Below are 18,169 nucleotides of genomic sequence, written 5' to 3' on the forward strand. Positions count from 1 at the left end.
CTAAGCTGCGAGAAGTGAGGTTGCAGAGAACCAGGCAGAAGGTCTTCTTGGTAGTGGCACCCACCCTGTGCAACACCCTCCTGTCAGATGTCAAGGAAATAAACAACTATATGACTTTTAGAAAACATCTGAAGGCAGCCCTGTATCGGGAAGCTTTTAGTTTGATGTTTTACTGTGGGTTTTTTAATAGATTTTGCTGGAAGCCACCCAGAGTGGCTGGGGCAACCCAATCAGATGGACTGGGGTTGATGTTGTTGTCAGGATAAGTTTCTGAAATTATTGCCTGTTGTTAGGCAATCCCCACTACACTTAGCAGTGAAAGGGGTGGTACAGGAGAGAGGCAATGAGGGATGCTGGGGTGCTGCCAGCAGGGGAGGCCTATCTGTCTAAATAGGGGTGGTGGTGGATTGGTCACTTAATATCACTTGGTTGACCAAACTTTGTGACCCAACCCATAGCATCATCATCATAAACTTGATTGCACTAGCCAAAGGCCATGGCTTCATTCACAAAGGAAACAAAAAGAATAACAACAATAACCATAAAAACCATAAAAACATCAGGCACTGCAAATACAATAAACCACGGTCACGTCTCCTAGAAATTATTTGTTGCATACGATAGAATAGCAGGGGGTTCTCAGATAGAATGTGCCAGCTTAAATGTCCGAATCACCTTTGCAATTGACCGCTATTTTATCTAGTTCTTTTCTCCTGATCTTCTTAGCTGCCAACGCATATAGTGCTGCTTTATAAGTTACGAAGAAATCAGTATCACTCAGCAGCCATTTCACCCTTTCCGCCCTGTTCGAGTGTGTTCCATTCGTAAGCAGGGGTTTTATAAATCGGTCTCTTGGTTCTATATATAGCAGGCATTGCAGTAAATAGTGGTACAGGTCCTCTGCACAAGGTTGCCCACACAGACAAAGTCTCTCCTTGTACTGTACTTTGCTGTACCGACCATCCACCACCGCCGAGAGCATCGATTGGAATCGTAATTCTGTAAAAGCGGCTCTTAGTACGGCAAGTGGGAGCTTTGTCAGATAACTAGCTCGGATGTGCTCCATTTCGATAAGTGGGAACCATGGTGAACTTTTGGTAGAGGCAATTAAATCCCTTTCTGCATCGGACCTGAAGAGACAGTCTCTTAAGTGCCTATTATCCATCTTCATGGTCACCTGAAGATCTTGTAATTGATATTGGATCAAGAGGCGTTGGAAACCCATAGTGTGGAACATGCCCTGTTCATTTTTACGTCTCCCCACAACTCCCCAACGGACTGGCTCATACCCCTGGTGGTGGGACCCTCTCCCATTGCACACCCAGAAAGTTTGGCCGTTGTGTGGTATAAAGTACCTGATGGTGAGCGAGAAGAATGCCAGTGCCCCATCGTGCTTCCTGGTCTCTTTACTGTCCCATTCCAAAGCCTTCTGAAGCCAGACCAAAAAGGTTTTTGGGGAAATTCCAAGCTCAGGAAACTGCCAAATCCTATAGCCCCTCAGACAGTGAATTGCACCCTTAAATCTCCCTTAATATTTCATTCAGCATTGAAGAGTGGGGTGGGCGGGGAGGAAATATCCATCTGTAGAACGCACTAGAAATGCTGCAAAGATTCACACCCGCAATTTAATAATAATTTAATTTAATAATAATAATTTAATAACCATTGCTGTAGTGTTAACATCTTGTTCCCATGTGGTGTATTCAAGTAAATTCATGTATTGGGAGACTACATGGAAGTAATCAGAAAAATAATCATGATAAAGGTATTGGAAAATGAGGTAACAATATATTCGAATTCTAATCACTTGAGTCCAGTCTGGTATTGCAATAACTCCCCCATGTTGTTGTTTTTACTGAAGCAAGGAGGCTGAAGCGTATTTCTATGCCTGTTCACTTCAGTAGCCATATTTCCACCTAAAGCAATTTGCACGCTAGTGAATATCATGATTGTTAAGCTGACCGGTTAAAACGTTTGCTTTTCCTTAGAGCAAGTAATGGTCTTTAAAGCCTGATGATATGGATCAGAGAAAAAGAGACCCTCCCTACTCCCTCTCTTTCCTTTTCCATTTTGGAAGAGTTGCTTTGACTCTCAAGGTTGGAGCAAGTTCCTTTCCTGTTCGTTGAAAGAGTCTCCTAATCGCCTAGTTTGGATTCATGTCATGGTTCTAGGGACAAAAGTGAATGGTCGTGCTGGACAAGGAGACACACAGACATGCCCCCCTTCCTCACCTCCTGAAGTTCTTATTGTTCAGTACAAGTTGATACTTGCTTTGTGTTGTCCACCTTTAGTCTCCCAATTTCCTTTGCTACTATAATGTTCCATAGTTGGCTGTCCTCATGGCCTGGTGAGATAATGGGCACACCTTAGACCAGGCATGGCCAAGCTTGGCCTTCCAGCTGTTTTGGGACTACAACTCCCATCATCCCTAGCTAACAGGGCCAGTGGTCAGGGATGATGGGAATTGAAGTCCCAAAATAGCTGGAGGGCCAAGTTTGGCCATGCCTGCCCTAGGCCTTTCTGAACCCAAGTGCAACCAGGCCATCCTTTGTCCCAATATTACACTTACGCAGTAATACAACCTGCTGGTCTGGGTCTGGCAGAGAGTCTTGTGACATTGCTGGCCACGTTGCAAATCTGAAGACAAGTCCTCCCACAGTAGGACACATTGAATTTTTCAACTTTCAAATTCCAAAAATACGGGGTTCTGAAAAGTTGTAACACGACTTGGGATTTCAAAAGATATCCGGCTTAAATTAATAAATTTACTTTTGCTTGGTAAGTAAAATGTGTGAAAAATCCATAGTAGAAATATTTGCTGTTGCATGTGCTGGGTTTTATAATGGTTTTATTGAAATGTTGCGTATTATTATTTTTTCTTTTGTAAAATAACAGCAACAAATTGTTGTTGTTGTTATTAATAATAATACCTCAATCGCAGCAGCAGTAGTAGTAAAAACCCAAAGTCTAGCAGTATGTGGGTCATGCCAACCTGTAAAAATCTATCAAATGTTTGGGGAATTTACTGAAAGGATATTAAAAGGTATCACAGACTTCTTTTACAACTTCAAAGTTTCAGAACCATCTGGTTAGATAGGATTCGTGAAATGCAAGTCCAAAATATGTCTGGACACACAGAACTAGTTGAATGGATCTTAGTCACAGTTGTATAAATGGATGGATTTCATGCCTTGTTTAAATTGGGAGGATTTGTTGCTGTCCAAGAAATTAGCTAATGAATGACATTAAACATTGCCTAATGAAGCTATGGCAAAGGCTGCCCATTCCAGTAACTTCTGTTTCTGCAGAACTTGCTCCAAGGTATAATTTGCATATTTCAAATAATCTTTCATGTTATCAGTATCTCCACATTTTTTTGGTCTCCCTGTCCTTCAGTTTGATGGAATAAGCATTTCAAATGTCAGTCAGTTCACTTTCTGCTACTCAGTGAATAATGGGCAGTTTCTAATTTGACAGAATAATTAGGCATTTTAGAAGCCTAAGGCTAATTTTGGTTTTTATCTTAAATGAAGCAGCAAGAGTACAGCGCATTTAGATCAGAAGTTTAAATTAATGTATTAGTTAGAATTTGGAAAGCATTTTCAGTGTATTCCAACTACCATGGGGCACCAGGTAGAGAAGACGCCAGCTTCTGCACTGTTTAAGGTTTCCTTTTCATTTGTAAAGGTAAAGGGACCCCTGACCCTTAGGTCCGGTCCTGGCCGCCTCTGGGGTTGTGGCGCTCATCTCGCTTTATAGGCCAAGGGAGCCGGCGTACAGCTTCCGGGTCATGTGGCCAGCATGACTAAGCCGCTTCTGGCGAACCAGAGCAGTGCATGGAAATGCCGTTTATCTTCCCGCTGGAGCGGTACCTATTTATCTACTTGCACTTTGATGGGCTTTCAAACTGCTAGGTGGGCAGGAGCAGGGACTGAGCAACGGGAGCTCACCCCGTCATGGGGATTTAAACCGCAGACCTTCTGATCCGCAAGCCCTAGGCTCTGTGGTTTAACCCACAGCACCACCCACATCCCACACCCTTCATTTGTACCACACCATTAATGTACAAGGTGATTTACAGAACAACAAAAAGCAACACAGGACCTAGTTGTGTGGATCTTACAGTTCAACATTTGAAAATAGGAGAGACAATTGAAGGGAAGTCCAGGGGTTTCGGGTGTGATGCAGAAATGGGAAGATTGGAGAAAGAAATCTCCCATCTTTATATTGAATTCATTTAATTTTTTTCCAGTGGAAAAAGTGGACATTTGGGGGGGAGGTTGGGGAAAAATAATGCGACCCCTAATTCATGAACTAATCTCTCCTTTAAACTGAAGGTTGGAATTCTTTTAAGGCAAGGTTTGAAAATATTGCATTAGCTTTCACTTTACTCCCCCAAAATGCTACACCCCTGAAGACACAGTCTTCCATTGTCTCCTGAGATGGACAGATGCCAACGTGAACAATGCAATGCAATCTATAAGCATATTGAATACAGTCGTACCTTGGTTCCCAAATTTAATCCCTTCCGGAAGTCTGTTCCAAAACCAAAGCGTTCTAAAACCAAGGCATGCTTTCCCATAGAAAGTAATGCAAAATGGATTACTCCAGACTTCTAAAAACAACCCCCAAAACAGTAATTTAACATGATTTTTATCTAACGAGACCATTGATCCATAAAATGAAAGCAATAATCAATGTACTGTACTATAAAATAAATAAGACAGTATTGTAGATGATAAAAATTAAAATTATTTTTTCTTACATGTCATTGTTTGGATGGAGGGCTTTTATCCATTTCTGCAGTCACACAATCAATCAATTAGTAGCTGAACTGGGTTCCACACAGTCACAAAAACGGAGTCAGAAGCCGCAGTCACAAGTCAGTCCCATAAAATGAAGAACAAGTCACAGTCAAAAAACGAAAAAGCAACACAAACAAAAATTCAAAAAAATTTAGGAAAAACAAAAGCTTCAAATATCACCTCTGTGTTGCATGGGTGCTCAGTCGACAGATTCAACAGATTCAGAATCAGCCGACGGATTCAACAGGAAGCCTCTGATTAGCAGTAGAAGACTCAATTTACAAACAACTAAAGAAGAATGGCAACATAAACTGATGGAATATACGCAGCTCACATATTTTAACTTTTAGAGTAAGAGAACAAGAAGAATGTACTTTTAAAGAAGACTGGAAAATGTTTATTGAATATATGGGTGACAATTGTGTTTATTTAAAAACGCTGGTAGCGTTAAGATAAATTCAACCCTGAAAATAATTTTTGATGGATATAACAATGGATTACCGAATGGTTTAGTTCATGTAAAATATGCAGGGATGTATGGTATGCAAAATGAACCACAGAAAGAGAAGAAAGGAAGTTTTTGATGTAAGGTTGTCTAAATGAATACTTTGAAATGTAAATTAGAAAATTTAATAAAAATTATATATATATATATATATATATAAGTTACATGTGTTTTAATCTGCTTTTAGCTATTCTTCGCTTTAATTCATCTTTTGAAAACTTGTATATACTTGCTTTTAACTGTTTCTCCAATTTGCTTTTAACTCCACTGATTCTAAAACATACTCCTGGTCCAGGATTTGTTTACAGATATGGGAAGGCCATAGCTCAGTGATAGAGCATGTGCCTTGCATACCAGAAATCCCCATTTCAGCACATGGCATGCCTAGGTATGGTTGGCACATTCTCCTGTATGAAAACTTTGGTGTCAGCCAATGTTAATGATACCGAGATAGAAGGACCAATTGCCGAACTCAGTATAAGGGAACTTCCTATCTTCCTAGTATGTGCAGGTAATTAATCTTTGGGCAGTAAGTCATTTATTGTCCCGGAGAAATTGGTCATCACTTTGCATGCATGGACCAGATCTGTCCATTGCAGTGAACAAGGAGATCTCTACGTTGAGGAACGCTTAAGTGAGCATGAAGGCACTTACGTAACTCTTATAGGGGACATTAACTTTTCTTTCAGAAAGGATAACTTGCTTTTCCAGCAGGAAATAACATCACCATAGAGTGGCAAGTGCAAAAAAGGCTAGTTTTTTTAACCACATCTGAGGTTCGGATGCACTTTTCGCTGACTTTGAAATGAAGAAAAATATTGCAGAGCTTTTGACTCTCAACTTTCATTTTTACCGACTATTAAATATCATGTGAGCCTTCGTGAGGACAGAAGCAACGTTAGAAATAACTGGAATGCTTTTACTAACAGAAGACATTGGCTCCGTAAGGGGAGGCATTTTGGGGGTATGCAGTTGATAATTTTCAAGGCTGTTACGGAAACTAGCATGATATAATGTCATCAGTTGGACTGAATTAATGAACAAATTATGTCTTAATGATAATTTAATGTCTTTTCTGTTTCATTAACAGACCAGAGACGACTTCCTGGGTCAAGTGGATGTGCCACTTAATCATCTTCCGGTAACATATTTTATTTACAACTTTCTCTACTGCATCCAAGCTCCTGGGACAATGGCTTAAACCAAGGATGGGGAATCTGTAACTCTCCAGATCTTTCTGGACTCCGATTCCCATTGACCCCAAACCAACAGGGCCAACTGTCAGGGATTATGGGAGTTGGTAGTCCAGCAACATCGGGGGGGGGGGTCTACAGGCTCCCCGTCCCTGGTTTAAACAATATCTTCCTATATACATAAAAATGTAGTACTGCATCACAGTCCCAAATCTGCATGATGTCAGGGTGGGGTAGAGGAACAAAAGAGAAGAGAGGAGCTCCAGAAACCCCTATCATCTGGTTCATGTGTGGAGAAGAGTGGCTTTCCCTTCCCCTCTGTAACTTTAGGGCAAATTTCTAAAGCCCCATGATAGGCCTTTGCAGACTACGGAAACACATAGATACCAAGCCCATATTTGGTAACTTACTCTAGCATCGGTAGTAGTGCATGTAGGGATAGATGGAGTTAGCCACTCAGATGGTGCTCAGCCAAGTATAAGATAGGCAGGAGCTGCACCATTTTTATATATTAGGATGATATGCAACACCCAATGTGAGCTGATGACGTAACTTGTGCTGTTGGCCACTCTCCAGGCAACGAATGCAACGTACCATATAGCAGCAGTTTGCTTCCACCATATATTCCTAGTTCTTTAGCATTTAAAGCAGCCTTCCCCAGTGTTTTGCTGTCCCGCTGCTTTCACCCATGACCACTGGCCATGCTAGCTGGGACCGATAGGAGTTACAGTCCAAAACACTTGAAGAACCCCACAAAGCACTGGTTAAAAGCTTAGAGTTAAAGTGTCTTGAGTACAGTTGTACCGTGGATCCCGAACGCCTTGCAAGTTGAATGTTTTGGCTCACGAACACCGCAAACCCGGAAGTGAGTGTTCTGGTTTGCGAACGTTCTTTGGAACCCAAACGTCCAATGCGACTTCCGCAGCTTCAAAGTGGCTGCAGGAGCTTCCTGCAGCCAATCAGAAGCAACGCCTTGATTTCTGAACGTTTTGGAAGTCAAACAGACTTCCAGAACAGATTCCGTTCAACTTCCAAGGTGCCACTGTATATAAAAAGAGTAAAAGAATCACGACATGAGATTAAGTAATAGGAATTCTTATTCTACTGCTGGTATTGATCTCAGTTGTGTTTTTAGTGCTGAGTTTTACAAATGTGCTAGACGTTCAACCTGGTAGAGTTGTCACTAACTGGAGATTAGTGTCCTCTCCTGAATTGCACCAGAACACAGCCAGCAGAAAACGTGTTAAACGTTCCTAATAAGCTCTAATGTTTTACCTCCATTTGTCAAACCGGTTGACAACCACAAAAGTGTTTTCAGAAAGGTTCCCTGCTGCTGCTCTAAAACTAAACCACTTGGGACCTAGTTAGAAGTAATACTCTGTTCCAAATGATTCATAAAAAAAATTAGCTCTTTGCAATTTTCTATTCCTTGTGGAAAAACTACGTGCGATGCCACAGGGCTCTTTTGAAATAGCTGTTTCCATCTTACGTCAGTGGCGTCAGCCCCCCATGTAGCTGCTATATGTAGGAAAGCAACATGGTTCCCGTTGAAAGCTTCTGTCTTTTTTTTTTTAATTAAACCTAAAATAACAACATTGAATGTGCTTTGTCGTTGATAATGAGAAGTCCCCGTAACAGAAAACATTGCCTTTAAGAGCAGGAGAACAACAGATTCCAGAAGGTTTAGTCTAACTTTTCTGCAAAACACACCGAGAAACCCCAAATCACTGATGGGAAAAGATGTTCAAAATACCGTGGGGGGCGGGGGGAAGCAATTGCAATTATTGCAAACACCAAATTATAATGAGCCAGTGCACAATTATAGATCTTTTAAGCCTGATGCAGAATTCTTGTAATGTTTCTGACCTAACCAGCCTATGCACACCTGTTCCAACAGTTCCACAGCCTCCCTGCAATTTGTAGGTAGAAAACAGAGATGGCGCTGCATCGGCATATTACTGAAACCTCAGTCCAACCTGCCAAATTTTACTAATTTATTTAGAATATTTATAAACCTCTTAATCAAAGAGCTGTCTCATCGGTGTACAAATGGCTTTCCCCAGTGGTTTCCTGTAGATGTTAGAAAGCATTGGGGACAAGGTGGAAACCTGAAAACATATATGCCTAAGACTACAGGGCAGAATAGAAAATTGCCATCACCACCTAATGAGACCATGTCTCCAAGCTGATCACAGCCACCACATTGCATCTGTACCAATATTAATGCCAGCTATGGCTTTGATCCAAACTTAGTCCTCCTTAGAAACAGATCCATCAAAGTCAATGGAATTTAGTCATTATTAGCTGACATCCCATTGATTTCAATGGAGCTTATCAACGTCTTGGATGTAACCCAATATTTGAACCAGAGTTTGCAACCCCTCTGGCTGTCTTTGGACATTTGTCCGTGGTGTCATAGTGCCATGGCCACACCCTCCTCCCCCTTCCTGTTGTGTGCTGGGTCCATGCAAAGGTACAACAAGGAGCCTTGACTTAATGCAAGCCAGGATCGCTGTTCCAAAGCCAATAAACAGGGGAAGGGAATCATTCAATGGTGCTTGTCGACAGGTTCATAAACTGTGGCATATGAAGCCATAGTGTAGGGATCACCAATTTGTGGGCACCTAGATGGTTGCCCTTGAATTTTTATTTTGAGGGTAGGATTGGTTTTATTTCAAGGGTAGGTCCTTCTTTGGAGGCGTTTTTCTGGATGTGTGTGTGATTCGGAAAGATGCACCTGGGCAGAGAGAGGGATAGATGCATGGGTGACTGAGAGAGATGACTGTGGTCTGTATGCTTGGGGTGAGTGTGTTCATGTGCTGTCTGTGCAACAGACAGCGGCTGAGGTGTGTCTGGTACTAGGGAATGATCCCTGTTATTGGAGAGCATGGGCATTGCTCTCTGTGTGTGATCAATACTGTTGTGGTCGCCACAGTCAGAACCAGCAGGATGTACCAACATACAGGACTTGTTGAGTGGTGGCGGCGAAGCAGCAATGACTGTACTGTCCCTAATTTTTTGTTATCACCATGCCCCCAACGATAGCCATTTTGTAGCTGGAAGCCGCAGCACTTTCTAGGCAAGCGTTCAAACATGGGCAGACGAACACCTGCAAACCCTGGTGTGAAAATAACCATAGTTAGAGTTAACCTTGGTGCAGATGTAAAGCTACATGATAGTTTACTGCGGAAAGTGAAAGGAGGGAAACGCATGGCCTGTATTGCTGCACCTGTTTTCATAGTCTTACATCAAAGTTCACATCTATTACAATGAAATAAAAATGATGTAAAGCTTCCAGTTCTAGACCATTGTTACGAGAGAGCAGAAATAGCGAATTCACAGCCTCTGCATCTTCAGTTCTCTTTTATATGCAAGACACATGCTTATGGACTTGACTGATGCACTCACCAAGAATAAGGAAGCATTAAAAACGTGTTAACAAGCAAACATTCAAGCCTAGAACAAGGAGAATGTTTTTAATGCCCATCTTCCCAGTGTCAGACAGTGGCACTGCTTTTGGAGACTCTTAACACATTTTAGTCACTTGTCTGCTCCATGGAAATTCTCCTTTTGCACAGTGAAAACACTCTTGCTGAAAACTGTTCAGAACTGAAAAACAGGCTGTGTTTCATCCCGACAAATAAGGGTTTTCACATCGAGCTGGCCTTTTAAAGAAAGCTAGCTAAATATTTAGCTCTGCAGGAGACTCGTGGGTAGAAATGCTCTGTGGATATATCGCTTGGGAATGAGAACTGGGTGGAATGGCTGCTGAATGCTTCTTGAAGGCTAAATTGGGCAAATATATATTTTTGCATGACTTGGTTCCTGTTGTGAATCAGTGGAAGAGGGGACCGTCATAAATTTAATAAAATGGTCATGCTGTTAACTTGACAGGAAGCAGTAGAAATCCTTCTTCCTCCAGAAATACCAATTCACAGGTAGAAAATGGATACTAAAAAGACAGAGCACAGCAACTGATTTTCTTCTCTGCATCCATACCTATAAATGTCCACACAGCTCCCCACAGTCCTGGGAGCCACACAGCTTCAAAGTGCAACCACTGCAGTGGGGCGTAACTGAATATTATATAGAATTTTTGAGGGGGGCTGTTAATGGCTAACAGCTGTGCAGTATCCATTTACGCATCCATAAATGAGCACATGGTGTGAGTTTTCTGACAAAAAACTTCCAGTGCGCTAATCCCCGCCCCCCCAGTTTTGAGTTAGCATGTTATTTTGACTCAGCTAAGCAACACTGAAAAAAGCATGTGCTGTCAATTCTACATGCTGTTAAATATGTGTTGTTGTTTTTCACCACTTGCCCAGAGTACCTTAACTGAAACATGTGATGCGATGGGGATCATAAAAGCAGAATTTTATGTCATTTCTCTCCATGCTGTGTACTTGGTGCTTGTCTGTCACCACATTGACGACCGAGTGGGCAGACAAGTTAAAATGGCGAACGTAGGTCAAGAAAATGGTTAGGCAAACTAAGGCTGTAGCTGTCAACGTTTCCCTTTTTTTTTAAGGGAAATTCCCTTATTTCGAATAGGATTCCTCGCAAGAAAAGGGGAAAGTTGACAGCTATGACTAAGGCCTGGGGGCCAGATCTGGCCTAATCGCCTTCTAAATCCAGCCCATGGACGGTCCAGGAATCAGCATGTTTTTACATGAGTAGAATGTGTCCTTTTATTTAAAATGCATCTCTGGGTTTCTTGTGGGGCGTAGGAATTCGTTCATATATTTCTTTTCCAAAATATAGTCCACTCCCCCCCCCCAAGGTCTGAGGGACTGTGGACTGGCCCCTGCTGAAAAAGTTTGCTGACCCCTGCTCAAGAATCTCGGAGCAAGTAGGTCGAGTGAGTGGGCAAGTGGCCAGCCCAGGTAGGCCTTTCCCACAATCCCACTGCCACAAATGGCTGCAGGGGAAGGGAATGAAAGTGAGAAAGTCTTTCTCCCCTTCGTCTGCCCCCTGCTGCTAAGAGAAGAAGGCCTGTATTTTAAAAAGCAAACTTACTTCACCTGGCGGAGAGGAACTCACTTCTGCGGCAGCAACAGAGCAACCACAGGGATGGGTGGTGGCGGGCGGGTGGTTGTCGGATGAGTTTGTAAGGAGATAGGGATAGTTTTGCGGGGCAAGCTGTACAGAAAGAGTGGAGAGGATTTGGGAGCCAAAGCTGTAAGGGGAGGGTTTTTTTGGCGAGTTGTAAAGGGAGGGGGGTTGGCTGAGGGTAGAGGGTAGGTGGGCAGCAAGCAAGAGCGATAGCCCCTAATAAACATAGTATCCATACAAATGCAAAGTTTTCGCTGGAAATTGCTTTTAGTAGAATATTTGTAAGTATTTTTAGATTTGACAACTCAACTGTTGTAATAACCTTGTTGAGAGAAAGAAAACGGAGGCACTGAAAACTGTTAACAAGATAACTTTAGCAGATTTGAAGAGCTGTGTTCATAAATACACGGCATTCACAAGGCCGGCCGGCCGAAAATAGCGTACGCCTTTCATTTTAGATTTGACTGTTTTGCAATGCAAGTTTCCCAATTTTGCTTGCATTGTATCTATCCATTATGTTACTGTTAGCAAACAATGCATTTCTTTTTTTTAAAAAAAGGAAATTTTGTGCAGAAAAATACAGCAGTGGAGAAGCTTGTGGAAAATGTTATACCACACATCAGAGGTTGCAGCTTTAAGGATTTTAGGCAAACGAGACTCTTTGAGATAACATTATTCTATTAAAAGGAAGAAAGCCAAACATGTAATAGTACTGTGGTAATACATATTACTAATACCGCAGCCAGGAATTTAATTCTGCTTACTTTGTCTATACTTATCTGTTTCCTGTACCGCAGACATGGGTGAGTAAAATGTCAGCTTTAAACCATGGGCTATGAATCTGGTTTATTCATTTCATCGGAATCTGTTTTAAGCTAGGATCCTCGGTTTGAACATAATACTCAGTAACACTTAATTCAATAAAAGCGAAATTGAATTCTTCTCACAGCTCTGTTGGAGGAGGGATGGGTGTGTTTGAGAGAGAGAATTTTGGCTATACCCCCTGGCATGTAACCCCTGATCACCCTACACACTGTTCCTTACAGCCCTCAGGGGCAAAGGAGAAATATTTATCTACCCTTGCACTAGACCATGGCTTAGCATTTTGTGTGGACACGACCACTGCGGGCTTGTAAAGACGTCTTCCTTTCTGCAAGATCATACAAATTGATGTAGCTCTGTGCGTCTGGCTGCATATGCCTGGCTGCTGGCATGAACTGAATGTTGATTAGGATTAATAAATAGCAGAATAGATGGAGGCTTTTCACTCCTTGGGGCTGCCAGGCAGCTGTTGTGCAAGAAGGGAGCTTGCTGTTTTGAGTTTTCTCAGCTGCTTTTCTTGGGATGCTACTGTTTACCTTTGAGTTAGCGTTCCCTAAGAGGTTGGTAGCCTCTGACGGTTCACTGGGAAAGGAAAAATCTCATTCCCATTGTTTTCCAATAGCAAATATTTCTCTGTTAGGTTCCAGTCTACAAGGCTTTGTTAGTCATGCAAAATGTGCTTGCTTAGATCCATTTGCAGAAATTCCCTCAAAGGTTTCCGTGTAGGCAAATGGGCATTCTCAGAGTGGATATATATATATATATAGGCAGATGTGTTCAGGCCAGTACTAGCTAGGGTCTGTGTGGCAGAAGAAATATTGTGTTCTGATCTCTGCACATAATATGCGAGCGTGCAAATTTGGGTGACATTTTTCTTCCTAGGCAAACCATCATATTCTGTAATGGTTCTATCGTATTATTCTCCTTTGGGCTGGAATCAGCTGCTCGGTGCTTTGATAGAAAAATCTCTAGCAGACAACCGCAGTGTCAGATCAGGCCAGAGTCCAGGTCTTTCAAAGGGTTCCCCCATCTAGCAGCGAGTGGAGATGAAGAACAATCCCAGACTGTATTTTCACAGTTTCTGCTGCTGTGCCTGGAGTCCTGAATGCAGCAAAGTTCATTTTCGTCTGGGATTTTAATACGTCTTCAGTGCAGCTGTTCTAGTCCATTTGCTCTCATAATGCAGGTTTTAAAGAAATGTCTGAGCAGTTTCATTCTTGGGTTAAGTATCTGCATAAAAAATTTACAGTGTAGTTGGAAGCCTTCCAATATCCTCAATCAGCGCACACCATTTTATTACTATAATTAATCATTTCAGTTAAATGTACAAAGTGCATTATAACACTTATCTCATTTATTCTTGCAACAACCTTGTGAGAGACGTTGTTGGCTTAGGAAAAAAAGGGAATACATTTTACAGGAAACGTATTTCTCTTTCTACCTAGCTCACCCTTCAACCCCCCCCCCCCCGCTTTCTTATGACTCTTGATGGTCTGCCAAACATTATTTCCCTTTATTAAACAGATTCGCTGTTCTAGATTTTCGTATGTAGTCCAGAAGCTGGCAGTCATATAGGTGTGAATTTGCCATTATCATGTATTGATACATTATCATGTATTGATATACGTCAGTTGCTGTTTTGTTCTTTAAACAAGCCAAATTAGAATTTTCTTTTTGGCTCAGCAAGCCCCATTTTAAGCCATGATTATCAATAATGACGAAGAAATGCTTTCCCAGACTTCCCAAGGTACTTCGCCTGTATTATCTTTCATGTATAACCTTTACTATAACACTGTAAGATCAGTATTACGATCCTCATATTTTACACTGAATCATTCCACTTCTCCATCTTCCTACACTGGCTGGCAGCAACTCTCCAGGGTCTTAATTTCCCCAGACCTGTCTGGAAATACCAAGTACTGAAAATGAGATGTTCCACCAGCATCCTGTTCTGAGGAATAGTCTTGTGGACCATCATCACATCTCTCTCCTAAATATCTATTGATTTGTATTTGAATGTGTTTTCTATGGTAAGATACTGAAGGAACATGCAGAGTCATATCAGTTTTAAGGATCGCATCTTTGAGTTCTAATGCTAAAGCACTTGGGTGCCCATGGCAAATGCACTTAGATAAGACAGGGTGCAAGTAGGGTTTTTAACACACTCAGCTAAATGTGAATAATAATAATAATAATAATAATAATAATAATAATAATAATAATAATTTATTTATACCCCGCCCATCTGGCTGGGTTTCCCCAGCCACTCTGGGCAGCTTCCAACAGAATATTAGAATACAATCGTCTATTAAACATTAAAAGCTTCGCTAAACAGGGCTGCCTTCAGGTGTCTTCTAAAAGTTTGGTAGTTGTTCTCTTTGACATCTGGTGGGAGGGTGTTCTACAGGGTGGGTGCCACTACCGAGAAGGCCCTCTGCCTGGTTCCCTGTAACTTGGCTTCTTGCAGCGAAGGAACCGCCAGAAGGCCCTCGGCGCTGGGCCTCAGTGTCTGGGTAGAATGATGGGAGGTGGAGATGCTCCTTCAGGTATACTGGACCGAGGCCGTGTAGGGCTTTAAAGGTCAGCACCAACACTTTGAATAGCACCAACACGTAGAATCTCCCTTCAGACCTGGCCTCTCAACTGGAGATTGACTGTAGTCTAGTCGGTGTGCTCAGGGATGTTTGGGGCAGGGCTCAAGGCAGACTCTCATTGCAATTCCCATTCCCTGCCACCTAAGTAGGGCCATTGTCATTTGCATGTTCATAAATAGAAATCCCCAGACAAGTACAAATTAAGATGCTATGTTGCTGAGAAGAAAATCTTTGTTTCCAGTTAAACAATATAGAAGTTCATATCAAGGTTGTAAGATTGATTAATAGTGATTTTTAAAAATGGTAATCTGAAGATGTTTTTTTTTTTTTTCAACCGAGGAAAAGCCTGCATTCTAGGACCGGCCCAAATTCTCTGTGCTTCAGCTGCACAAACACTAAGATTGTGGGGGTATCTTTTCTCTTGGTCATCACTGTTTACATAGCACATTAAGACCTTTAGCATTTTGTTAGCAAACTCTACAATGAAATTCTGACCCCTGTTGCAGTGCATGCTTAGCGCTAATATGTTTTCTTTCCCCTTCAGAAATTGTCCATTTAATGCTTGCACAAGAACTTGATATTTCTGAGGAGGGGAACTGCTTCCATTAATGCAACTCTTTAAAAAAAATCCTGTATTTTCAATGACAAGTTCCGAGAGGGCAGTTTTTAATGCAAAAACCCAAACTATCAAATACTTAGCTTGGTCCTTCTGTGTAGTTATTTAATACAACTGTTTTATCAAATCTATAACTGTCACCCTAGATGAATAAGAAAAGTCTGCAAAATTTCCTCGACAAATTTGGTTATGGCTCCAGATTATCTTGGTTCTGATCGATATGACTCCTTTATCAAATCTATAGTTGTCATCCCAGATAAATAAGATATGTCTGCAGACTATCCTTAGCAAATTTGGTTATGGCTCCACGTTACCTTGATTCTGATAGATGGAGACATCTAGGAATTCAAGTCTGTCATTTTAATTCCAGGACTGTTGACGATTGGAGAAAATGATGTGACCGCTTCTTTTGGAACATAAGCTTATGGTAGGGCTAGGTGGGGGAAAGTGTTGACAGTAAATACCCATGGAAACCTCATCTTTTTGGTTTGTGGAATGTCTCATAGAACAAGCCATGTGGACTATCTTAGACGTAGGAGCTAGCTCTGACGGCTAAACCAAAAAAAAATATTGTGCGTGTCGTTCTCAGCGCCTTCAGTTGTCGCAGTTATCGTGGTTCTTGGCACTTTGCAATGTGCGTTCTCAAAGTTGGTGATTGGAAAACAGGCCTCTGCTTGTGACTTGGACCATTGCTTCATTGAGATTAGTAGTAAACAACTTTGTGCATCTGTAACTACTTCTGCTTCCATAGCATTGATTGTTGGGCTGAGCTATTAGCGGTGTTGAGAGCGACACCTGGTGGAAATGCTCAGCTGACAATACACAATGGTTGCAAGAGCGGCAGAGTTCTTTGGAATAATGTAATTTCTGTAGGTCTCCTGTTTACATTTTACTAGAGCATGCACTCATGTGCTCGTGAGCATTAATGATTTGATTTTTGTCCCAATAGACTGAAGACCCAACCATGGAAAGGCCGTATACTTTTAAAGATTTCCTCCTCAGGCCAAGAAGGTGAGAATATGGACGTATATTATAGATGAATAATATAACAGAAGAATAGTAAAGACATAATATGTGTACTGTGTAATTTACAGTTTATGTACAGATTGATAGATAGCTAAAAGTAAGTGCTTTTCAAGTTCAACAGGACATTATTTATCCCTCCTTTTTTACTATTTCCTCTGTAGTCACAAATCTCGAGTAAAGGGATTTCTGAGGCTGAAGATGGCATATATGCCAAAAAACGGAGGGCAAGAAGAGGATGGTGATCAGAGGGAGGATTCTGAGGTAAACTGCTTTAAATACGAGGTTTCCAAATTTCTTTATTTCTCTGTAACTGTTGCATATCTGATAGACATTCTGCTTTACTGATCATATTGCTAAAAGGTATTCTTGTTATTATTTCTTTCATTTAATCGTCACTTTCCACACAAAAAGTTTCGCAGCGACTTTCAGATCCATAAAAGACCGAAAGCTTACAATTGTGTAAAAACATTAACACTGGGCTTAGGTCAAAGTTTCAGTACGATAGTGAGGACCTCAGCTACTCCAGATTCAGATAGCTGAGCCAAGTTTGTTTTGTTATTCAACTCAGGCTCCCATCTACAGCACAGCAGCCAGATTCTGCAGCTATTAACAAAAATGAACTTTGATGGCCAAGCTCAATTTCAGTAATGGAAAATCGTTATAATCTGCAAGTTCTGCAAGAAAGAAGGGAGACACCATATTCTATCAAGTCACTTGAAGAAGATGAACAGAATTTCCTCATATCTAGATTTTGTTTCTAAGAGCTAATACATGATGCTCTGCTAAATCTTTGCTGCGATTTCTGTTCTTCTTCTTTTTACTATTGGTTCTATCTTATCATTACGTGCTTACATTTTTAAGTATGATTCTGAGCGGCCCTGGGAACACGATTTGTTGTTTGTGGTGCAGCATATAAATTTTCAAAATAAATGCTGAAATGCATAAACAGAGCGATTCCGCAGGTGTGGGCAAGAGAGATAGTTTCAGGAGTGAAGCATCAAGTTCATGGGATCCTTTCAGCAGAATATGACGTGGATTGCTACGGCAGGGAGAACAAAATCTGCAGAAAAAGCTTTCATCTGACTACTCAATTATGCTACTTCAATCGCAGCTTACAATGCAACTGCTTTCTTCAAATGTTGCTGCAGCGCTGGTGACCTGTGGCTTGAGTGGGTGGTAATGCATTAGGGTGGATGTTACTTGTAAGTTTGTCATTTGTCACAAGCCAAAGAGCCCACGCTGTTAACACATCCAAAGTGTTTTATGAATCAGCCATGAGAGCTGGAACAGCTTTCTATTGAAATTGCATCTTTTCATGATATGAGTGAATCAGATACGAGCCATTTCAGCCTTTATTCCTAGTGATGACCTCGAGGACGAAGCATTGTTTTCAGTCCTAATTGAATAAATGCCAATTCTGGGTTACGAAGCAAGCATAGAATTTCTTCCCATTTTGCTATGTCACATTGCAGAACAGAGCTGCTCTTTGCAGCAAAATTCCAGCAATATTGGGCAAACTAAAATAACTCTCTTACTCTCCAAAGTTCGACATTTTC

General features: G+C 41.4%; 1 protein-coding gene across 25 annotated transcripts in view; it reads left to right on the forward strand.

The window, feature by feature from the left end:
- The window catches only part of NEDD4L (NEDD4 like E3 ubiquitin protein ligase), a 265,692-nt gene that overhangs the window by 176,491 nt on the left and 71,032 nt on the right, over positions 1–18,169 (forward strand). For all 25 annotated transcript variants that reach the window (XM_083575541.1, XM_083575542.1, XM_083575543.1 and 22 more), the window contains 3 exons: positions 6,401–6,451; positions 16,537–16,598; positions 16,775–16,874. In XM_083575541.1, the coding sequence (XP_083431667.1) occupies positions 6,401–6,451; positions 16,537–16,598; positions 16,775–16,874 (213 nt within the window). The remainder of the gene's footprint in view (positions 1–6,400; positions 6,452–16,536; positions 16,599–16,774; positions 16,875–18,169) is intronic.

Source organism: Podarcis filfolensis (genome assembly GCF_964270895.1).
Source record: "Podarcis filfolensis genome assembly, chromosome: 11".
NCBI lineage: Eukaryota > Metazoa > Chordata > Lepidosauria > Squamata > Lacertidae > Podarcis > Podarcis filfolensis.